This window comes from Pogoniulus pusillus, chromosome 2 (genome assembly GCF_015220805.1).
Source record: "Pogoniulus pusillus isolate bPogPus1 chromosome 2, bPogPus1.pri, whole genome shotgun sequence".
NCBI lineage: Eukaryota > Metazoa > Chordata > Aves > Piciformes > Lybiidae > Pogoniulus > Pogoniulus pusillus.
Window position 1 is genome coordinate 15,524,370 of NC_087265.1, and position 24,439 is coordinate 15,548,808.

The window sequence follows — 24,439 nt, forward strand, 5'->3', positions numbered from 1 at the left end:
AAAACAGAGTGTTTTCTGCTTCTTTTTGGTTTGTTGTGCTTTGTTTGGGTTTTTAAATACTTCATTTAAGAATAGATTTTTTTAAATTTGAATTTTTAGTATGTGTTTGTTGCATTTCAGTGACTTCTGATTATACTGCATATGTAACATTTTTCCTGCTCCTTATCTTTCCTATTTGGTGTAGGTATTTTGGTTTAATTGCCATTTGAAATATGAAGTGTTTGAAGTGAGGTGTTTGAAATACAAATACAAATTAATTAATGCAGCTATTTTTTTTTCTGTTGATTCATTTGTTTACCACATAGAGCAGCAATCCAACTGATCAGATTAGCTGCCTTTGGAGCAAGCACAGGGTTCATGATAATAACTATCTTATAAAACAGTTATAAACTCTTCAAGCTGTCACAAATAGTGTATTTTGATGCATCTGGGCCCCTCAATTCAAGAAAGATGTTGAGGTGCTGGAACATGTCCAGAGAAGGGCAACAAAGCTGGTGAGGGGCCTGGAGCACAAATTCTATGAGGAGAGGTTGAGGGAGCTGGGCCTGTTTAGCCTGGAGAAGAGGAGGCTCAGGGGTGATCTTACTACTGTCTACAATTACCTGAAGGGGCATTGTAGCCAGGTGGGGAGTGGCCTCTTGTCCCAGGCAACCAGCAATAGAACAAGGGGACACAGCCTCAAGTTGTGCCAGGGTAGGTATAGGCTGGATATTGGGAAGAAGTTCTTCACAGAGAGAGTGATTGGCATTGGAATGGGCTGCCCAGGGAGGTGGTGGAGGCACCGTCCCTGGGTGTCTTCAAGAAAAGACTGGATGAGGCACTTAGTGCCATGGTCTAGTTGACTGGTTAGGGCAGGGTGCTAGGTTGGACTGGATGATCTTGGAGGTCTCGTCCAACCTGGTTGATTCTATGATTCTATGATTTGAAAACTGATGAGTTTCAGCCAGATACTAAGATTGTTCCAAATATTCAAGTAGTAATAAAGTGGTTTTATATGCAAAGAAAATAATTCTACCAACTGCTTCATTAATTTCAGAGGCAGCAACAAGCAGCTTGTATAATTCAGGCTGCGTGGAGGGGATTTCAGATGCGGAAAAGGCTGAAAAAGCTACCCCAAGCAGTGACCACTCTACAGAGAAGCTTCAGGTAACCAGTATGGCTTTGTAAAAAACAGTAGAGAGAGAAATCTAGTGCAAAGATTTGGCTTGGTTTTTTCTCAGATCACAGAGTGACAGGAAAATTTTATGTCATCAGATTCAGTGTTTGAGGTGGAGTCAGCATGGGAGACTGCAAAGACAGGCTTCATAAAGTCAAGGAAAATGACTGCTTTCCCCTTGCACACAGAGCTATTCATCTCATCACAGGAGGCAATCAGGCTGGTCAAGCATTAGTTCCTGGCTGTCCCCGTTTACCTTCCTGTCTTTCCTGAAAATAACTTCCCATATTTCTCAAGTTCAAGAGCATAAGTTCGGGCTTACTGAGAGTTCTTTCATATTGAAAATGCTTTTTCCAGTCAGCTGTTGTTTCTGAAACATAAAGGTAACGTAATACCAACAAGAGCTGTCTCATTACATATTCTTTTAGCAGAAACATCCAAACAATGTGCTTTTCCAGCAGTACCAAACTGCCACTTTTAGTGCCAAAAACTCCAACTGTCCCTTTCCCAGCTGCCAAACTTCTCTATTAAAAAAAAACCAAACCACATTTATGATGCTTTTATGTTTTCTGTGTAAAAGTTTGACATATGAAAAACTAAAAGTGTGGCACCACTAGTAGCATGGGATTCCACTAAATAGCACTAGAAAATGGTATGCGAGCAGTTGAACAGTTAAATTGTTCACAGTTAACTTGACACTAAACTCCAATGTGGAGCTGTCCTGGAGTTTCTAATCTACCATCCAGGATACTGCTTGCAAGACCTTGTTCTTCATTAATATTTCAAATCTTTTGACTGTCAGAAGTGGAGTAACTTCAGTGACCTGGAAATAGCTTCATCTGGCTTGGAGCACCACAGAAGAATGAAGTTATGCAAATAATTCTTGTCTTACTGCTGAAATCCTGCTTCAAGTAATGCTAGAACATGTTAGGCTAACTCTTTTGAGAGATTTAGTGTGAATTTAACCCAAGTTAAGGGATCTAAATCAAGTTCAAACTCCACAGCAGATTTTTTCAACCTTTTTTGGCACATGCTGAGCATTACAGTGTCAAAGCTGAATATTAGAAATTAGTTCATCAAATCCCATTACATTATGATCAAGGTGTGTGATGGTTACCCGCCCCCCCCCCACTTTAGAGATCACCCAGACTAGTCTCAGTCGGCTCTGGGAATATAAATGAAGCTATTTATTTACAGCTAGCACAATATACAAGCAGATATTTAGAATATATACACTTATGTAGAGAAATATACAAGGTAAAAGTAATACAGAAATACAACTCCCTTCCCAGAAACCTGAGTCCCCAGGAGGGGCTCTCAACCACCCCTGCACCTTCCCCCCTGCCCCTCTCAGCCTTACCCCAGTCCTAAAGAAGAACAGAGGTTCAGCCAAGAGGTTATAAAGCAAAGGTGGGTTAGTCCAAATGGAAGGTGAGGTTAGGGAGATGCAGCTCAATCAGAGCCCAGCCAGAGAGTGCCACAAAAAAATGGCAAGAGTGTTATCTAATGTTTTCCTTTCTTCTCCAGCAAGACTCTGAGGGAAGTAGACATCACCATTGTTTTCCTTTCACAGCCTACGATCCAGTTTTTCTCACCAAAACATTCTACCCTGCTCCAAACTAGCACAAGGTGTTAGAAAGCAGACAGTTGTGTAAATCCTGAACGATGTGCCGAGTCAAGCAGCGTGTCTATTAATGGCCACCAGCCACTCCAGCTTTTTTTATGAAACACCATAAATTACATCCTTGCCACTCCCTCTTCTCCCACAAAACATTTTGAGCCAATTGTTTTGCCCTCAGCAGGCACCTTGCAGGTCTGCAAGTGAAAAGCTTGACTCAAAAAACTTGGATGCTGGGCTAAGAAGTATAACAGTAAAGTAGAAGGGAAAGGGTAGTGAGGCTATCAGCAATCAACAAGCTACTTAACTTTCTTGTGTCCTGTTTTCAATATTGTAAGCGTTAGCATGTGCCTCATAGTAGTTCTTGAGTCATTGAAACAGATCTTTGAATGCATTTATTTAATATTCAGAGCAATGAATATCCTTAAAGCTGTATGTTCATGGCTCAGTCAGTCCCAGTACGCTGAGTTAATACAATAACTGTAGAGCTCCTGTATTGTGTTTTTTCTGCCTAGGTCAAAGCTGCAGTTAGTGTTATGCTGAAAAATAGTGTTTGGAATAGTGTAAGCATTACTTCAGAAAAGCTTTCAAAGGGACTTTTACATTTTTAACAATGAGAGTTTGGTTGTATTCACAGATGTATTTTAGAACAAGTGTGATTAAATACTGCTGAGGCTGAAACTCTAGACTTGGGTCACCTGCAGCTGCAGAGGAAGATCTTGAACTCTGCAAGTTTTAAACCTGTGAAACTGTAGTTTCAGAAATGTCTCCTCAGTGAACATGGAAGCCTGTAATCTCTTCTTGTTCACTGACTAAATGTAGAACTGTTAAAAAGGCAATAATTTGTATTAATTGTGCATCAACAATCAAACCATTCTATATATATGAGATGATCAGAGGGAGCCTGTTCCATGCCAGGAACTGCTGAAGGAAGCTTGGATCTTACTCTTATTCAGAGGCATTTCCCTGTCACAGTATGATCTTGTGCAAACAAATACATTTTATTATTAGGAGGAACAGAGAATGAAGAAGAGCAGGTGTTTGGCAGACTACATGGGAAAGAATCAGTATCAAAGAAATGTTTAAATACCTGACAGACACTACTGGTAGTTTCAGAGCTGTACATCTGAAAAGTTCATGAAGCATTCTTTTAGTTTTCCACATAGTGAAGCTGATAAAAATTTCTAAGGAAAATTATTGATAGCTTTATCAAGAAAATGTCATCAAAAGTCCTGTTTGATCCTGTGGCATCATTCCACTTACAAGCATAATATGTGCCTGCCTGGATTTAAAATGCAAAGATTTGCAGCTCTAATTCACAGAAATGTGTGGGCTGAAAACCTCTAGTTTCCTTGAGACTGTTCCTGATGTAATCACAGCGTGATCTCCCTCTGTAGGTAGATGTGTGGGCACACTTCACGTTTGCATTACTGTCATAAAGAGGTTATGGTCTCTCAGATCATGGTGGGAGCTGTTTTATCAGTTCAAGCCATATCCTTAAATCCAGAGCATGTCTTTTACAAAACAGTTTCTAGTCTACCTTTTCCCACCTGGTTCTGGAGGCTGAGGAGAAAGTATGTCAGGTGCAAAAATTATAACTCAATTTATAGTAGTCAGGGGAAACACAAATAACACTACCCCAACTCTGAAGGTGTGTGACATGCAGCAATACAAAAATTGCTGGACATCAGTTCTAGTCCACAGCCTTTTGCTCTACATTTCTGGCACCCCTTAGGCCTGGTCTGTGTTCTCTTTTCTAGTGCTAAATGTGCTGCTTTCATTTCCCTGGAGAAATACTAGAGGAGAGCAGAACTCAGGAGTTGGGAGTACTCAGGTCCTGAGTGAGCATGCGACTTTTCTGCAATAGGAGAATCGAAGAGGTCACAGCATTACCTCATTGTGGGTTGAACTTGTCTCAAGTGTTAAGCTGCTAGTGAGGTCAGGTCCATTGGGATGAGAATGAGTAGTGAAGGGAGGGGGAGCCCTAGCTCGCAGCTTCTCATGTGTCACTGATACTATGTCTAAATTATCTTAGTAATGATTAATATTAATACATCAGTGTATTTAGTATCAATATATTGGTGTCTAAATTAATATGCTAGTGCATATGTAATTTATATACAGGCTGTAATTAACTTAAATGCTCCAGAGCCAGTTACAGAGTTTTCAGTTGTCTCATCTGTGAAACATCTGCTGGGGCTTTGCCCATGGCAAGTGCAGCAAGGCAGCATCCTAACATCAAATTCATAAAATCAAAGCAACTAGTACAGATGAGGAAGAATTTGCTAAAAAAAAAAAGTCTTTCCTAGCATTCTCCTAATAAAGTGGATGGAGAAAATGTGTCAATCTGTATTTCCTGGAGAAACAAAATCCTTCCAGATTTAAGAAGTGAACCTTATGAGGCAATATTCTGATCTGCTCTTGCAGTGGATGCAAAAATAATAGTATGTACTATGATAAGCAGGTGCCATGCATGCTGACTAATTCAGTAGAAATAGTGCATACTGGTGCAGATTGCTAATGTTGCTTTACCTCCTCCTTAGATGATGGAATTGGTTTAGTTCATGTTAGCTGAGAATATCCCACAGGGATCATTGTTCCCTTCAGGGTCCTTAGGTCTTGTCTTAAATAAAAATATATCCTTTGATTTGATGCCAGATGGAGTGACAGGCTCAATTTTTTGTGCCTGTGTGATAATTTGTTAGCTTGTGGTGATTTCTCATTGCTTGGTGTGGTCCTACAGCCAAGGTTGGGATGGCAGATTATTTTGGAGATTTCCTCCCTTGATGATGGACTACTTAACAGGAAACTAACGGTGTTTTTACGAAATGTGCAACTTAAGCCAATTGTTAATGCATTTGTCTGTTGCAGAGCTAAACGGGAACAGGAGCTGCAGCATTTAAAAAAGCAGAAGGAAGATGAGGCTCTAAAACTGCAAATGCAACTTCAGAGACAGAGGGCTAGGAGACTCTTCCATGAACGACAGCTGGCCTTACTGGAAATAATCCATGCCAGTATGATTTATGTTAAACTATATCAGAAGATTAAACTGTCCGTGGCTCTTTAAGAACAGTTTCCTTAAACATATTTCTTGATCTTGTATGTCTGTTTGCACTGTAGTCTTAACGTCTCTTCTCCTGACCCAATTATCTGACAGAACATGCTAATTTAACAAGAGCTCAGTAACTACTGATCAAGATCTGCTGCCTTCAAAATGGTGCAGGAGAAAGGAAGACCCGGTTTTCTTGTGTAACAAAGCTCCATTGCAGCTACAAGGCTCTGTGGCATGGCCTACAGCTAGCAGACCTTGAATGAAGAGGGTTTTTTTAGCTGATAACACTCAAGCTTTTGTGTGTACTATCTAGTCTGAGGATTAAAAATGTAAATTAAGAGATATCAACCCACAGTCTTATAACTGGATTTGTGTAACATTTTTAGGTCAGGTAAATAAGTACATGGAGGAAATGGAGGGAAAAGCAGCATTAACTATCCAGAGATTCTGGCGAGGTTATAGAGCAAGAAGAAATTTTCTTCAGCAAAGACAATCTCTTAAGGAGTATAAAGCAGCTGTCATCATTCAGAGAGCAGTAAGTATATAAACTTTGTTCTAACATTGGATAGGACTGAGTGGATTGTTGTGATGCCTTAAAAAGCTCTGTTTATTCTCTTACTGTTGATGTAGCCATTATTTATTAAAAAATATTCAGAGGATGACAGTCTAAAGCCACAAGTTGCTTAAAAGGGTTAAACCTTACTTAGTTTACAAAGTCTGATACAGTCTTGTTACTAAAGTACAAGAGCTGGCACTTTGAAACCTAAGGTTGGAATTTTACCTCACTACAGATGAGTCAGTAATTATTATAAGTGTTCTTACTAACTATTTAGCATTCATGCTGACAGTTGTGCTCTGTCTTCTTCGCGTCATATCTAAATTTATGCTTCAACAGATGCAGTATGAAACATTTTTCTTTCATTGACTGATTACAAACAAAGCGAGAAGATAAACTTCCTGACTGTGACTGTCATATTCTCATATGTTCTTTACAAAGGCTTGTAAATTCTTGGAAAAACGAAGAAGGAGGAGACCTTTGTCTCCTTGGAAAGATCCCAAGGGACTGACTGATGAGCAGAGACTAGCTTTGCAGCAGAAGGTGGATGACTACATCAAATTGCATCCGGTCTGTTTCTTAGTCATTTCATAATTCACATTAATGATGCAACATAAAATACTGTAGGGATGAAATATATTCAGCTTCATCAATTCTGATCAAGATAATTCATTTGAGGTATGCATATATCAACACTGCTTGTTTGAGAGCAAGGTACTAGAATATTGGGAATTTTAACCATTAATCTAATAAAAAGGATCAAAGCAAACTGTAATTGGAAAATGTATATACTTGATGATGGATAGCTTTGGAGAGAGCTGCAGTGGAAGCAAAATTATTAACAATTAAGAACAGCATTTGCATTCCTCATTTAGACATTATTCTACTCCCAAAAGATTTAAAACAGCAGCTCCTAATGGTAACAAACTGTTATTTTCCTTCAGGCTTCCCAAATGTCAGAAGAAGTGAGTAAGGAGTTACACATGCAGGCCCAGGGAAAGCTGGCACAGTTCCTGTTGAGAAGCAGACTGGATCAGAGAGCAGTGCAGCGGAGACAGACATTACTGGCTCTGGTCAATACTGATGTGGAGCTGCTACTGAGTATGTGTGTTCTGGTCACATTTTGATTACTGCTTGGATTAAACTAATTGAGAGAGAATATTAGAAAGAACAGTGGTAAAGCCTTATTTCAAAACTGAAGTACCTTTCTTCGTTTGCAATGTGCCTTGAGATTCAGGCTTTGTTAGGTATTGTCCAGGTATTGCTGTACATTAAGTATACATAACTGCTTTCCAAGGAGCACCTTATTCTTCTGTTAAAGATCTCTGACAGGTTCACCAGGAAAGCAGTGTGCTTGTAAAAGGCATTAAAATTTCTAAGAAGAGGATCTCACACAGCCTCTTTCTCTGCATCTGTTTTGCTTTGTTCTGTTTTCTTGTGTTGTAAAGACAGGTTCTGGTTGAAGCATTCCCACTTCATCCAGATAGAGAGGGAAATCTTTGAGCTATGAATTCCAAGTTAAGTTTTCTGGCCTGGCTTTATTCGAAAGAAAATTCACTGTTGTGCTACCTTAATTCCAGATAAGTAGCCAGGAATGAAAAGAGTGAGAATAGCAAACTGCAGCCACCAGAGAGCACCCAAGCCAGACAAAATTCAGCAAGTGACTGAATTCCATTATTTAATCTGTCACGTGCTGTGTCACTGCAGCTCATCATGCCCTGAGCAGGCAAATTAGTGGCACAGTCTTACACTGTTCTGGGTTCCCTAGGCAGGGAATGCGCAGTGCTGCTGTGCCAGAGTGGTGGAAACCCTATGATGATGTCACCCTGCGCAAGAAGCACTGATAAAGCAGTAGCAACCAAGAGCGTCTCTTTATATTTGGTCATGGCTTCACAAGAAAACATTTTGGTGGATGCCACCCCCTCTCCTGAATGATGTAGTTCTGCTTTCCCTGCTTCTTGTCCTTCCCCGTTTTATATTTTCTTTTTTTTTTTTGGTAACTCTTAATTTGGGTTGCTTCTCCAATAACGCTTGTCATGCAACCGTAAAATGTAATGCCAGCATGGGGAAAGAAGTGACCTGGAACAATGGGAAGTGGGAGGGCAGTGCTCTTTTTTTTTTTAATTTATTTTAATTTTAATACTTATAAAACCACAAACAAAATACAGAGAACTCTTTGTGTTCCTACAGATGCTCCGGGCTTAGCAGAGACCACAGAAAAAGATTTTGATGTCTTTATGAGTCGATCAGTCCCTGTAGCTACCAAGGCAAGACAATCCCATAACACTTTGCTGAAGTACACTCGCTGGCCATGGTGGAAGAAGCTTGGAGATGAGTTCATGGAGGATGGTGTCATTCCTGATGATGCTCTAAATGCAGAACTAGGAACTCTCTTTATTGGTGGAAAGAAATCCTCTTAGTAATCCTTCTTAGGCAGAAGAATTTATTACTCAGACTCATACCTTGTACTATGCATCCATTTGCTTGTGTTTTAAGGAAGCAAAATGCTTGGATGAAGCACTGAAAAACGAGCAAAACCTTGTCTTAGTGCATTTTACTTGCCTTATTAAGAATCTCTTCTTATACATCAACAGTTAGATCCTATTGTTTGTGCTGTTGCCAATGGGATTTAAATACTGTAGTTGTAAATGATATTTTGTAATTTGTTGTCATGGATGCAGGGAATTAATGTGGCCAGGTCAGGAATTATAAAAATAGAATTATTTTATGCCCCCAAACTATGTACAAAAAAATAGTTTAGCTTTATTTACAGATTCAGTTTGATTGGGAATTTCTTCAAAAAGATATTATTGACAAATTTAGAGATTTAGGAAGCCAGGAAATGGAAAAGGCTAAGCTATAAACACAGCTTTACCCCACTATCAATCAGGCTGAAGCAGAGAATTAAGGTAACAATGGGTCTTAATCATGGAGGTGAGATAGGTATTCAACAGTGATCCCTTGCTACATTTCTCTGCAGGAGCAGCCTTCTGATGCTGCAGGCAATATCCAGTAGTATAGGTCCATGCAGCAGAAGCCCAAGGCCAGTGGCAAAGCCGGCAAACTCAGAAATGTCTCAAGCACTTCTTTCACAAGTGGGATGATCGTGGAACGTTTGTATTAAAATAAGTTTATAACCTTTGGCTTTTCAGTTCTTGTTCATTCTGAGAAGTGTAAAGAGTCACACCATTGTAAAAGCCTGAGATTTTTTAGTAAGTCATTTTCTCAGGCAACGTGCTTTGAGGCAAAGGTGGGCTCAGAACAAACTAAGATTCTAGGAAGAAGTCAGGCAAGCACTGGGTAGGCTGGTTGTTTACAGCAGGGTAGAACAACTGATGCCAGTTTGTACCGGCAAAGCTGCCCAAGGAACCTCCCCCAGCCTCTTGAAAGCAACGAGGGAAAAAGCAAGAGGAGTTAAAAACTGCCAGTGTTCTTGAATGATACGTGCTTTCCTTGAAAGGCATACAGTTCTTTCCAGAGCTAGTGCAGTGCATTTTAACACAGGCACAGTCCAAACCCTTCTATGGGATTGTAGCCTCTCTGTGACCAGACAGGCTACCAGCTCTGTCATCTTAAACCGTGCAGATATTGTTTAATCCAGAAATGTCTCCACAGCACAGGGCTATTGCAGTCCCTGAGACCTGGTACATGACAGAAACCTACAGTCAAGGACTGAAGGCTGCTGCTCGCCAAAGTTCCCAGAAAGCAAGGAGAACTCAAGGCTGCGGCTCATGCTGTAGGTACCTGAGCTGTTTTTTAGAGGAAGAATTATATCTTGCCTCACTGCAGAGAAGGAGAAAGTGGAGTAATTTCTGCTAGTTGTATGTGGACAACAATACTGGTACAATGTGTTTGTTTTCCATTGTCTAATTAAGGTTTTGAATTTTAATTTTAGAGGAGATGAATGGAGAACAAATAAATAGAAATCGTGGGCAGAAGCCCAAGCCCTTTCAGATGCAGCTGATACATGGAAATTAATAATTGGACAGTTGCCAAGAGGAAAAGATCTGCACTACATGATTTTTTTCTAACAGAGCTGTGATTTGGAAGACTTTGAATTGGCTTTCAGTTCCTTTCTTGGAGAGTTAACTGGTGGAACAGTCCATTAAGTATTTGCCAGGGCACTTGCATGTGTCTGTTGAGCTATGTATTGCTCTGCATTGCTCTATTAGTTTTAGGCCATGTCCATAACAAGACTGCCGAAGTGTAGGGGCTGGGTTGAAGTCACCAAACACCCCAGGGGATGGGGGCAGTTTACCTCCCAGCAGCTGGCAAGCTATGGCACTGGGAAAGGCCCAGCATCTCTGGGTGAAATGGAGCAAGCCAGATGTTCCCTCATAGACACAGATATTCTGTGGACGTCATAGTGTCCTCTGTCACGAAGTCACTGACCCATACTACTTTAGACAGCAGCTTCTGCTGTTGTGTTTATTCTTAGTTGCCCTCATTATACCAGCTCTTTAGCACAGGGAGATGCTCACAAAGGTGCTTTGCTTAACGTATTTTATGTGAAGAGATGAGCCCTGTGGCCAGTGTTAAATAGCAAGTGAATTACAGAACCATCTTTCCAAAAGTCATTTATTTTAGTGGCCTTTGCCACTCACTGCCATTGCAGTGGATAATAAACTCCCCTTTGGAATATGCAATTTGATGGATAATGGGGGGTTTAAGCTAACAGAGGGAGGTGTGATCTTGCTGGATGAATTCAAGTTGTTGGGTCATGTATTACCAGCCCAGCAGCACAAATTCCCTCACCCCACCACCCTGAAAAATAAAAATTCTGCCTCTTACTTACTGCTTGTCACCAGATCTCACTCACCTCTGCTTTAAAGACCAGAGAGACAAGAGAGAACCATGAGGGAGCGTGCCTATGGCCAGATACAGCCCTACAACCTGCCACAGAACAAGCCAGAAAGGAGCCACTGCAGAATGCTGGGACAGAGCTGGGAGACGCTCTCTGGTGCCAGTTGTCATGGCCATCTTGGAGCCCGGACACAGAAAAAGAGATCCCCAGCTCCTCTGCTGCTCTTTTTGCTCAGAGGTGGGAAGGATTTGGCATTGCTTGGCTCATCCTTTTTTCAGGTCCTCTTGTACCACACATGCTGCTGGAGATTTATTTCATTGCGCTCCTTCTGGGGTAAAGTAGTCCTGCCTGAATCACAGGAACAGACACAGAGCTGAACAGAAGCCACCCTCAGCCTGCTATCACGTGAACAGTCCTGTCTGGGTTATAGGATTACCCAAAAAATGACTGTAGGAGAGCCTGTGAGACACTATGATCCCAGTGCTGCTCCTGATTATTTGCTTGTCAAGCACCACACCACAGGCATGCCCAGAAAGCTAGAAGCTGTCAGGCATAAACATCCTGCACAGGTGGTCCAGACAGGTAGAAAAAGAGACAGAACTTCATAGAATCATAGAATCGAATCACAGAATCAACCAGGTTGGAAGAGACCTCCAAGATCATCCAGCCCAACTATCACTCAGCCCTATCCAATCAACTTTGTTGCACACAGCAGGTAGGGGCTGTGCCACTTTGGATAGCAGGCAGGCCAGCCTCAGTAGCTTGGAGACAGGCCCTGCTCATCCCAGAGGAGGCATGGAGGTGTCCTCCTGCATGAGTGAGGTGGCAGACCTGGGAGGCACACTGTGATGAAGAGGGACAGAAGTGAAGCCAGAGCTGCAAAGGCAGTGGTGCTCAGGTCATTAAATATTGAAACTGCCTAAGCTGGCCTGTGGGGGTGATTTAGCTGAACTGCAGGTTTCTGTTGCTCCGTTGCTGTGATAAATTGGACCAATTTGTCATGTGGTTTTGTTTCTTCTCTCAAGTAATACTGTACAGGAGCATTATTGCTACAGCTGAAAATGCTGAAGGCATTGTGGATTAAAAAAAAAGGCACAGCAACTGGTTGCCTGCTGCAGGTGCCCCAGAGTCAGAGAGCAGAAAGAAGGCAGCAAAAGAAAGAGTAGGGAGATTATTGTCCCCTTGTGTTCAGCTCTGGTGAGGCCACAGCTGAAGTGTTGTGTTCAGTTTTGGGCACCTCAATACAAGAGGGATCTTGAGGTGCTGGAGCAAGTGCAGAGAAGGACAACAAAGCTGGTGGTGGGCCTGGAGAATAAATCTTATGAAGAGCAACTGAAGGAGCTCATGCTGTTTAATTTGAAGAAGAGGAGGCTGAGGGGACACCTCATTGTTGTCTATAGCTACCTGAAAGGACGTTGTGGAGAGGTTGATGCTGGTCTCTTCTCACAGGTAAATAGTGATAGATCAAGGGGGAATGGCCTCAAGCTGCAACTGAGTAGGTTTAGACTGGACATTAGGGAAAAAAAATTCACAGAAGGAGTGGTCAGGCATTGGAATGGCTGCCCAGGGAGGTGGCTGAGTCATCAAGCCTGAACATGTTTAAAGATTGTTTGGATGTGGTGCTGGAGGATATGGTTTAGAGGTGAACCTTGTAGAGCAGGGTTATCAGTTGGACTTGGATCCCAAGGGTCTTTTCCAATGCGATGTTTCTGTGATTCTGTGAAAAGAAACAACAAAAAAATACAACTCAGCCCTTTCAGGAGACAAAGTAGTGTCCTTTGCTGGCTCCTGCAGTTGAGGAAAATTCCTGTTTATGCAGGCAGATCCCTTTTTTTTTTCCCAGCATTAGCTGTAACTGGACTCTACAAGCAACAGGATGCTCATCTCCAGCAGAGCCATAAGCTTGTGCTTGAGACTACACTTCTAATTCCAAGGGCATCTCCTGGCCCTTCAGACTGGCTGTAACAGGAGCTCTGAGCTGAGGACAAGAGATAATCCTGCTGCTATTTCACCTCTCACCTCCAAGTCTTCTGCTGATTTCCATGGGAGCAGAATCTGGTATAAGCATCTGCTCTCCATTGCAAAGTATCACATACATCAAGTACAAGGAGAAATGAAAGCTTTCTCCAAGCAGTGTAACTGGGGCTATTTATAAATCAGCATGCATCAGAAAAGGAGGCAGCTCTTTGCACAGGGAGCTGCAAAGGTGATCTTCAAGTTCTTCTTGTCATCCTCCTTTATAGCCCAGTAGCAGTGGGTTAATCTTCAGGCATCCTTGGGTAGAGTGAACAAATCTGGGCTCAGATTTGCCAAAGGGAGCTAAAGGACAGGTGGCTTCCATCCCCTCTCCACTGCCCTCCTTGAAGGCAGGGCTTAGTTCACTCTGGCTACCTTCTCAGAGCAAAAGGGCAAAGACTGGCAGATGAGGACCATGGTTGGGACACTGCAGCTCTGGCCATTTGTCCCAGCTGTGCTGGAGAAGTCCTGTGTGACCTTGAGCAGTCTGTTTCTGCTCTGTCATTTCCATTCTCACATGAGGCTGACTGAGGAGGTTTTGTCTGTTGCATTTGTAATTTGTCTTAAGAGCCTTCAGTGGAGGATGCTGTGCGAGCCCAGGTGCCACTGAAATCCCTCCCTGCTAAGGTGAAATGGGATTTTTGACAGGCCCCAGGAAGCCAAAAACATTTGTATAATCAGATGCTGGATACAGAGAGCTTAGGGCTGCCATGCTGTTCATTCATCTCCAAATCCAGCATTTCTCTGCAGAATTTAGTTCTTTATTCACTTACATCCTCAAACAGAAACAGTATCTTTACATATGCTTGATAACTCAGTGAACCTTGGTGAACTTCACTCAATGAACTTTCACCATGAAAGTGTGAAATTCTGATCGAGGAGACTTAATTTAACACGTTTTGTCAACCCAGAACCTGCCTGCTGGTAACCAGATGAACATACACAAGGGTGCAGGGCAGGCGACAAAACCCAGCTCAATCCAGCAGAGTTGGTGAACTGCAGTGCTTAATCCCAGAAAGACATTAAATTTTCCAATCCCTGTTGTCCTAAAGGGAAGAGGCTTTCCAGCTGCCACTCCTTCCCCTAAAAAGAGTGCCAAATTAAAAGGTTGCAAATGCAGGATACAACTCATTTCTGTCCTTGGGAGCAGGGAAAAAACAGAGATGCTACTGTGGCATTAGCTTTACTCTCTGAGCAGCTGTGCCGGCTCCATGGGGAAAACCTGTGAAGGTTGATACAGAAAGATAGTCACAAAAAGCCACCGGAGCCATGCTTGCGTTAGGACAAAAGGACATGCGATCTGTGACCAGGTATTAGAGACTTCTGACGCGCTCTATCTAAAGCAAAGCTGCTGGAAATAGAAAAGGAGTGGTGCGCGGCACCGTGGAAGGATGCAGGGGCTAAGCCGAGTCCAGCTCGGACGCTGGCAGGCACACTAGCAGGGCGAGTGGCTGCCACACCGCCTCTGGCACTCCGTCCCGACCTCGGCGGGTCAGGGAGCCACGCTGGCCCGCAGGAACCGCTGCGGTGCCTCCAGGTGCGGGCTTGCCGCTCTTTCGCCTTCGCTGAGCCCTTACGGACGCCTGCTCCCGCCCGCTCTCGCCTCCCGCCCCGCATTGCCCCCTCAGCCGCGCTCCCGCCCGCTCCCGCCTCCCGCCCCGCAGCCCACCGCCCCCTCTGTCCCCTCAGCCGCGCTCCCGCCCGCTCTCGCCTCGCGCCCCGCAGCCCACCGCCCCCTCTGTCCCCTCAGCCGCGCTCCCGCCCGCTCTCGCCTCGCGCCCCGCAGCCCACCGCCCCGCACTGCCCCCTCAGCCGCGCTCCCGCCCGCTCTCGCCTCCCGCCCCGCAGCCCACCGCCCCGCTCTGTCCCCTCAGCCGCGCTCCCGCCCGCTCCCGCCTCCCGCCCTGCAGCCCACCGCCCCGCTCTGTCCCCTCAGCCGCGCTCCCGCCCGCTCCCGCCTCCCGCCCCGCAGCCCACCGCCCCGCTCTGTCCCCTCAGCCGCGCTCCCGCCCGCTCCCGCCTCCCGCCCCGCAGCCCACCGCCCCGCTCTGTCCCCTCAGCCGCGCTCCCGCCCGCTCTCGCCTCGCGCCCCGCAGCCCACCGCCCCGCTCTGTCCCCTCAGCCGCGCGCCCGCCTGTCCCCCGCGCCCCCGCCCCGCCCGGGCGCGCGGCGGGCGGGTCCCGCGGCCGTCGCGCGGCGGCCCTTACCCCACCCGCTCCGCACGCGCCCGCCGTTGCCTTGGCGACGGGCTAAGCCGGGGCCTGGCTGCGGCGCGGTGCGGTGCGGTGCGGCGTGGCGGGCGCAGAAGGGGCGGACGGACGGGCGGTGGCGGGCCGGCGGCGCGGCGCTGCCGGGGCATGCATAACAAAGGCGGGAGGCGACGCGTCCCGGCTCGGCTCGGCAGGTAGGTAGGTGCGGGCGACAGGTGGGTCCCCCTCGGGAGGCGCTGCCGCAGGATGTTTCACCTGCGCCGCGAGATCCGTTTTCCTCTGGGGAGGAACCAGGGGAGCGGGCTCCGGCCTCAGCCTCGGTCCGGCGCCGAACCTTGCGGGCGCGGGGCTACAACAAAGGCAAATGGCTGCGCGGTCGGGAGGGCTGCGGGGCTGGAGGTGGCCTCCCTGGCGCTGCCTGGCTGCCTAGCTTCTGCCCCTCACTCGAGGCGGCACACGAACGCAGCCGGGCGCAGCCTTTAATGCATTGACTTACTCGCAGGGTCTCCTGCCTTGGGTCCGCCTGCCTGCCCCGGCGCGGTCCTTCGGGCACAACCGGTGGAACGCGCGCAGCGCTGCTGGAGCGGGCATCTGGCGGTTAGCGCACCATGCCCGAACCCTGCCGCACCTTTCCCGGCCGACAGCTGCTCGCTGCCGGGGCATCAGCATGCTTCCCGCTCCCCGCATTTGCTGGCTTCTCACTCTTAGGCTGGCTCCTGCTGGCGCAGAGGAGCGAGCTGAGGCGCTCTGCTCTGGGCACAGCGTTCGCCCGTGCTGCAGGCTGCTGCCGCCGCCCTCGCTACCCAGGGTTTCGGATGAGGTCCTGAAACAGCAGCAGCAGAAGCAACTTTGCAGATTGGCAGCGTAGGGCCCTTTAGATGCCGGGGGGCTTTTGTTTCCAAGGTTGAATGTTATGTGCTGTGCCTGAGTTCAGTTGTTGTAAGGGGTGGCTGAGCAGCAGCGAGCTCTTTAAATCTGCAGGGTCAAAGTCAGCAATTTCTTAGTTCGTGTCCATGTGATTCATAACGTTTTCAACTCCGGGATGCATTTCCTCAAATTCATAGTAGGTGTTGATACCTGAGCCATTAGGAAGGAAATGTTTGAATCCATATAGGTAGAAGTTTTATGGCATTAATGAAAATAGTAGGTAAGACAGAATTGCCCAGAGGGTAATCTATAAAACCTGCTCCTACCATTTTTACTGACACTGCAGCAAAACAGCCTTAGGTGCATCTACGCTTTTACTTTCCTTCATTTCCTAGTCATGGTGGCATTGAAAGGCATTAGGAACAACTTGGCGTTGTTTGTTGGTATTATAGTTAGGCCTGAGGGCTTGGTAATGGTTTCTTTCATTCATGGCTCTCAAAATGCTTCGGTTAAGAGTGGGAGCTCTGCTGCAAGTCAGGGAGGTTTTACTGATCCTATTTTACAGATGGAGGAGCATATCAGAGACCTAGAAAGATTTAATTCCAATCCAGGACCTAAGGCATCATCCTGAATCCTCTGTTTAGGATGTTCTTCCCTATCTCCTCTAACAAAATTCTCTCTCAATTTCATTTTCTGTGTTATGAGCTGTTTGGGACACTGGCAGGCCATGCATGCTTTGGGATTTGAGATGCTGTTCTTGCGTGCTACCAAAAATGATGTGCCTTTAGTGCCACATTGTTGAGAAGAATGGTTTCTGATTAATAGAAGTCTCTGATTGTTCTTTGGTTTGTATTGGGATAGAATTCAAGAGCCTTATCATGGATGAGGCTATATTAGGCAAGGTACTGGACAGACAGACAGTGAATCATGCATAGAGCTAGTGAGCTAAAAACAGAAGGCATAGGTATCTGCTACAACTTCTTTGACAGCCTCCCTCACAAAAGAAAGATGTTTCTTCACTAAGACTGTCTTTGAAGGACATATTTCCAAAAGCAAAATAAGTTGTTCCTATTGTGACTGTAACCCAGAAGACTCCTGATCCTAGTGTTGTTGAGTCTGTCCACTTGCTTTCGTGGCCCAGACAAGAGGTGGGCTGTATTTGAGATCTGGTTTCCCTCTTTAGGTATTGCTTATGTTGATCTCCTTTAAGACCTTTAACCAGAGAACCCCATCTGCAATCTCAGATTTAAGTCTTGCTGCTCTGTCTGTAAAACAATGCACAAGACAACAAGGGCAGCTCCAGAGCATTTACAAAATTTTAAGCTTCTTAGGCTTCATCTGTGTAAGGAAAGTCTACTGTAGACTAGGGACGAGGTGATGATGTACAGGTTCCTGTAGACACAGAGGATGGAGAAAGGAGCAGATGAACGGTTGCATGGCTTTTCAGCATTTAATATCCATTGGGTGCTTGCCAAGTCTGATCTAGTCTTAGAAGGTGTTCTGGAATTCCTTAATATTTTAAGTTTGTAGCTCAAGTACTACTTTTAAATACACTTTGAACAAACCAACAATCCTCCCAACCTTGAAGAGTTGCTGCAGTTGCCGGAAGCATCATTGAGTTGCTGGCAGACAAGATATTGTATCACAGCTTGTTTCCTTTCCAGTGTTTCAGAGGACAGCTCTTTTAAAGGAGACAAAGCATAGCTCCAGGGCTTCCATGGCTGGGCATCAGCCAATTACTGTCATATCAGATTAGGTGTATGGTACATTAGCACCTGTTTATGTTAATAAAAATGCAGCATGAATGTCCATAGTATTGATGGAATTATTGTATTTACAGCCTTATAGTATGACTAATTTAAAGGGAGGTTCTGATTACATAATCATGGACTTACAAGGTGAGTCCTGCAGCTTCTGTGTAGGCCAGTTCTGAATCATGAAAAAGAGATAAATAAAAGCTGGGTTATGTTTTCTAGTAGTTTATCGTTGCTGCAGGTGCTCTTTTGACAAACTTTGTGGAACTTTGTATCACAAAATAGACAGGAAGAACTTATGTGGGTTTTTTTTTCTGCCTTGCCAAGATCCTGACTCGGTAGCCTGAGCTACTTGGCCTCTGAGAAAAGCTCCTACCTGTCTGTGTGCTGCAGAAAGCTAGCCCTTGAAACCACAATTAAAGATTTCCTCAGCTGCCACTGCAGTGCTTGAGTACATTCTCCTTGTCCCAAGCAGCTTGGCAGCAGCAGTCATGAATTTTTACAAAGGGAGGAGGCATCGTATGCAACACTCCATAGCCAGGATTGTAAAGCTGTCCACGGCTTGGTGACTCTCCTAACCAGATCTCGCCTACCAGCATTCAAAGGATGTGCTCATTGTATCTGGGAATAAACCAGGCACCTCTGGCCAGAATATCTAGAAGTTTTATAGTACCTGCTTTGTAATTAGCACAGCCTCAACTTCTAGCTGCTTTGCAGTTTGCAGCAGCCCTAACAGCTGGTTCCTGGCAGATATTATCATCTTCCAGTACAGGCACAGCTTTAACACAGAATCTTGGGAGAATGGACAGGGCTGGAAGGATCTGGGATACTAGGAAAATTAACAAAGGAACAGAAAATAGGTGCTTGGGCAGAGGGGGACAAGATAAGTGACAATGAAGGGAAAATTAAGTGACAGATGGGAGGCACTACAAATCCCTAGACTTTGTGGGAGTCGCAGACGAAGCAGGATGCAGGAGGCAGTAAGCTCCATGGCTTGAAGGAGCAGGGTGAGGCATCTCCTCTGCTGCCATGGATGGACTGCATTACTGCTGCCATCCCACTGGTCAGATTTCAGAGCTGTTCAGCAAGCCCTGAGCCACTGCAGAGTGCCATGAAACACTTGTTATTTTCAAAACAATGTGCTCTAAGTTATAGTGACAAAGGGTGAGTAGCTCTGGGAACTGCACTGGCGTGCGAGGGTCAGTAGCCTTGTCCACAGTGCCATCCCTTCTTAAGGGAGGCCTCTGGCGAAATGTGTCACCACATCACTTACATGAGGAGCAGCAATTTGCTGCTCAAGGACAGCAAGGGCAGTGGCAAGTCTGTGATTTCAGGAATTAGGTATAGAAAGCTGGGACCCTCAGGCTGAGCTAATAAGAATAGCTGGAGAATCAGGCAATTCCCATATTCATGAGATTGTAGTCAAAGCTGTACTGAATACACTGAGGGACAGAGGAATTTTCTGGATTTTCTAACAGCTGCTTCAAGGTGAAATACAAGAGGAAAAAAAAAATCTTCACCATCTGCTGATATTAATTTTGCCATGTAACAATGCAGGGCCCTTTGCAGACCTTTTGGAACTAGGATTGAGAGAGTACCTTCACCTTCTAGAGATAACCTTATCAGGTTCCTGTCATAAAAACTTCTTTCTGAGAAGAAACTGAGGGAACCAAAGCTATTGAAATCCTTCCCCAACTCCTGTCCTAGACAGGAAGTCACAGAGAGGCTGTAAATTTTTTTATTTGAAGGTACAAGGTTTTGTTTTTAGCTGGAGACAGTGTCTACACCCTTGCCTTCTCTGCTGCTGAAATCCTTAACATTACATGTAAGCAAAAATTTGTTTTTCTTTTGGGATACAAAGCTAGGTGCTAGTAGGAGTTTACAGTGTTGGTTCTTTGTCAGTGCTTGTGAAAGCAACTGGACACTGCTAGCTGTGGATGTGGTGATAGAGTTGCTCCATTTAGACACTGTGCACCCCATCTTGTGGATTCCCTGGTGTCTGGAAGCAGTGCTGGCAGTGTCCTGTCAAAACCCAGTTTGTTTGCCACACAGCAATCTGACTGTTTCTGCAGGCATGTTTAGGAAGCCAGTTAGCGACTGAAAGATGACAGTGGCTTTGACCACCAGTGAGTAATTCACAAGACTTGGAGTACACACAGCTGAACTTTTCATGCGAGGTTCTTCCCTAGGAAGAAGGAAATTAAAGACCTTCAAGCACTGAAGAGAGACATCTCCATTCTGACCTAGCACAGTAGCTCCTAGTGTCACAGACACCTCCCTCAATAAGCCCATCCTGCAGAGAGATCTAGAGGCAACGTAGAGGTTCAGAGTTTCACTGCAGCAGAATTAGAACCAGACATGGCTAGTACTGAGTTGAAGTGGACTTTCTGGACTGAAGAGGACATCAGAACCTGGGGATATTTATGAGCTCTTTGCTAAAGATCTCCTGTCACTTGTGATAGTGTGTCTGATCCTTCCAGCTTACTTCTAGGAGTGGACAGAAGCAACCCTTTTCAAGAGGAGGCCCCTCTTGGAGACTTAGTTCAAGAAAGTGCCTTTTAAGAGCCAAGAAGGTAACTGCTTCTCATAAAGGATCAATATGGTTTCATGGTGAATCCATGCTGTGATAGTTTGACCTGGAAAAACCTCATGCCTGAACTGAATTGAGACTTCTCAATTACAGGAAAATCTTAGTGCACTCCCTCCAAAGTCCTGATTTGTGGTACTTAACTGTTTTACATTTTTGTGCCCCGTTTTTTACTGCAGCTGGTGCAACAGCTGTGTTCTCTGTGGACAGACAGGGTTCAGATAAGCTGTCTGTGAGCCCCGGTGCAACAGTTCTCTACCTAGTTTAAGGGCTACACATGTTTTGGAAATTGGTGCTTTATGCTTCCAGAAGCCATACTTGCAGTGGGAAGACCTCAAAAGTCAGTAGTTCAGCTTCTCCAAAAGCTTAGTGTCACTGAGAACAGACATCAGCCAAAATCATGGGAGCAAAAAGAAAATTGCTTTTGAAAGAGGAAGCTGTAGGCCATGGAACTTTCCTTACTGATAAACATCCCCTGAACTAATTAGCTTTTTAAGTTTAAGGTGCATAGCTTGCTTGTTTGTTCTGCCACTTGAGTCTCAGGACACCTCCCAGCAGGTATGGGAAGAGTCAACATCCCTTTTCTACCTCTTGGAACCAGGTCTGCTAATAAAAAAGTGCCTCCACAGACAGTTGTCTTTCAGGAAAGATCTGATGTTTATTCCAGGTTTTGTCCTGCCTTGTTGCCAAGTCCACAAGGAACACAGTCACTGTAGGCACTAGTATAGCCTGCAGTCACATCAGCCATCCCCTCCATGCTTCTGAGAGTGCAATCTGCATTGGTGCATAGTTTATATGTTTTTCTACAGGATGACTTTTGACCTCCATGGGAAGAAGCTACTTACTCTTTCTGGCCTGTCCAAAGAAATGAGAGTCCCCAGCTTTTATTTCCACCTTGCATTAGGAGCAGAGCTTTTACCTGTATCTCACCTTATATAAGGACTGTGTCAAAAAATCCTTTTTGAGTAAAGTCTTACTTGAGACAAAACTCCAGTTATGCCTCAAGCTAACACTGCCATAAAGAGTAACCCCTTGAGAGTGTCAAATGTTGTACAAATCAACTCAAAGTTGCTAAGTAGCACATGGTTAAAAATGCTGATCCTAGCCCCCTAAATGAGAAATAACTAGACATACTTTTCCCTCTTAGTATCTGTAGAAGAAAAACTTCCCCTTGCCTGGCCATGCCTTCTGCTTTCCTCACAGAACAAGATTCAGCCTTTCTGTCCCACAGCAACCAGGGTGAATGCACTTGCTTCCATGACACAGCAGAAGCTCAAGCTGCACAGTTTCACTGAGCTAGCTTAAAAGGTGTCCTAGCAGAGAAGTCCTGACTTTCTGGGCCAGGAGACATAGTCTGCTGTTTTAATGAGGAACGCTAGAGAAATGAGGAAGGTTGGGCCCCTAGACAAGCACTTATGTACAGGGTGGATTTCCAGAGGAGCTCTGCCTGCTGAATTGTTCTGAAAGATGCAAACAATTATTTTTGGTGAAATGATGTAGCACGTTCTGATATTACAGCTGTGAATATAGGCACTGAGTGCTTTTAAGAATGTGACATTTGTGCTGTTCATTGGTGGATCTGAATGAGAATATGCAAGTGGGTATGTGTTCCTAGAGTGACTGAACTTTCATAAGGCATACTAAGGTGAAGCTAGGTCAAGTGTGATGTCTACCTTTCCAGACTGTGAACAAGAGCAAGTTACTTCTGGAAATACAACCCTCAGTCCATGGTTGCACCTGCAGGACCATACTACATACATTTGTAAAATAGCATTAACAATCCACTTTGGATTATCTTTGTAGATTGTCATAATTATTGCATAGTAAATGTGTCCACGTGTAAAAGTGCTCAGCAGTAACATAACATGTGCAGGCTGGAGTTTGCCACATATGGTACTTAGTAGCCACCTAATCCTGCTGATGCCAGCATTGCCTTCTGTGGGTGGAAGCCTCACACAGGGTGTGGTAGTAGAAGATAAGACATTCATAAACTTGAAGGCTGGACAAGAAGGCTGAAATATAATCTTTTGCAAACACAGACTTCCCCAAGCTAATGTCTTCAGTCCAGTGCCTCTCTCCTTTAATGCCTATTCCCAACCCCAAAACACTCTGAACCAAATTTTGTCCTTCACATCCCCAGTCTCACTGCATGCCAGCAGCTATTGTCATCATCACCTGCTGGTCTGAGTGCCTCTGCAGTGGCTGCACTCTCACCTCATGCTGCAGTACTGATTAGTTGGACACGGTGCTGTGTGTGGTGACCAGTGATGTGCTCTCTATGGATCACATCTTGTCCTTCCACTCAGTGAGAATCGGCCACTGGACTGAGCTTGCACAAAGGCCCATGGGGAAGGGTACAAAGGTGAGGACAGCAGATCTTGTGTCATGTTGAATCCCTGTTATAATAGCACAGCTTTAGCTCACAATTCATGCAGGGTTGGAACAAAGCTGTAATGGGAGTGCAAATGGCTATGTCTTTGGAGTGCATGATAGTCCTTTTTCAGCAGTTTCTTCTTCAGGAATACAAGAAGGCCAGAGAATGAAGAGTTTATAGTAAAGCACAGCAAGATGGCTTGACAACCTCATCAGGCAACAGGAAGGCAAAGTACCCTCTGGGCAAGAAGTTTCTGTAGCAACGAACAGAAGGTGTAGCAGGGATGGCTGTGCTGAGGAGCTGGGAGGAGAAAAGAGCTCAGAGGGAGCAGGGAGTGGAGTAGGGTAGAGGCAGGACAGGACTGTTAGCTAGGGCTAATGAATGGCAGATGTGAATTGACTTGGAAAAGCCTTGTAATTGAAGTAGGAGTCCCACATACAAATGCCTGCAGCTTTTGAAATTCAGCCCACCAGGCAGCAAAGTAGCATCATTCCTGGTGAGAAACGGGAAAAAGCAGAATGTTTGGCTCCTAAATAGGTTCCTTTCTTACCCTGCCCTATCTTCTCTGCCCATTTAGCCATTTCTGCTGCTGTATAAAACATTTAGCATCTGGAAAAAACCTTTTACATGTCCTCTGGCTTTAGGAGAGTTCTTCCAGTGTTCAATGTGGTCCATGGATTTTAATTATTCTCTACTGTGATAGTAATGAGAGCCAGTGGAATTGTACTGATTTTATTTCCTTTTAATTTGTTATGATGCTCTGGATGCAGATTAACTTTCCCAGCTCAATAGATATTATTGATTCATTCTGCCTTGTGATGTTTTAAATGGCTTGAAGAGGTGGCCAGATTCACTGTAGCTTCCCTCGGTAACTCCATACACCTTGCAAAATCAGGTACCTTTGCTTGCTTCTGGTCAGATTGTTTATATTCATATAAGTGAGGATAAACTCAAGCCTGTGGTATGGCTTGTTTATATGCAATAGTCCAAGATTCCCAGTTTCCTTTCTGATCTACATACCAAGTGTGAGCACAGGTTTGTGGTCATTTAATGGAGATGAACCTGCTTCTAGGCCTAGCACACAGCAGTGGTCCTCGCTGAGGATAATTGTCCTGCAAGAAAGGAGAACTGCAGTTGGAGGTGTCTTCCAGCAGCACTCTTCCAGGCACATGCTTGTCCAGGAAAGCTTTCTCAAGGCACTGGCCAGCCTCTTGCACCTGTCCACATGTGCTGAACTTGGCTGGTGGGCTCATGGTGGACTGCGCCGCTGCCCTGTTGTCCGTGGAGCCCTGAGGCAGCAGGGAGACTCTTAGCCTCAGGTCCTCACTCCTAGTGAGGGAACTGAACAGCAAAGCTTGTGGTGGAAGAGTGCACCTTACTGAGGGATCCTCCCTCACTTTCTTTAGAGAAAGACCCAGCACTCCTTGGTACAGAATAATACCTTT

At 45.0% G+C, this 24,439-nt stretch overlaps 2 protein-coding genes and 1 long non-coding RNA gene across 4 annotated transcripts in view; 2 read left to right on the forward strand and 1 right to left on the reverse strand.

Annotated features, from left to right (window-relative positions):
- Window positions 1-11,172, forward strand: part of IQCB1 (IQ motif containing B1) — a 23,355-nt gene extending 12,183 nt beyond the window's left edge. Inside the window, exons 9-14 of the mRNA XM_064157314.1 lie at window positions 1,037-1,146; window positions 5,646-5,788; window positions 6,213-6,361; window positions 6,824-6,952; window positions 7,327-7,483; window positions 8,573-11,172. Of these exons, the coding sequence (XP_064013384.1) occupies window positions 1,037-1,146; window positions 5,646-5,788; window positions 6,213-6,361; window positions 6,824-6,952; window positions 7,327-7,483; window positions 8,573-8,802 (918 nt within the window). The 3' untranslated portion in view covers window positions 8,803-11,172. The remainder of the gene's footprint in view (window positions 1-1,036; window positions 1,147-5,645; window positions 5,789-6,212; window positions 6,362-6,823; window positions 6,953-7,326; window positions 7,484-8,572) is intronic.
- LOC135182853 (uncharacterized) lies at window positions 8,662-16,300 on the reverse strand. The gene is made up of 3 exons (XR_010305323.1): window positions 15,909-16,300; window positions 12,591-12,903; window positions 8,662-8,902 (listed from the first exon to the last, which is right to left on the reverse strand). It is a non-coding gene; the product is annotated as an uncharacterized LOC135182853 (long non-coding RNA).
- Window positions 15,517-24,439, forward strand: part of LOC135182818 (uncharacterized) — a 49,184-nt gene continuing 40,261 nt past the window's right edge. Inside the window, exon 1 of one of the 2 annotated variants that reach the window (XM_064157286.1) lies at window positions 15,517-15,606. The gene's annotated coding sequence lies outside the window, so the exon portion shown is untranslated. The remainder of the gene's footprint in view (window positions 15,607-24,439) is intronic. The other variant, XM_064157294.1, reaches the window with a different exon arrangement.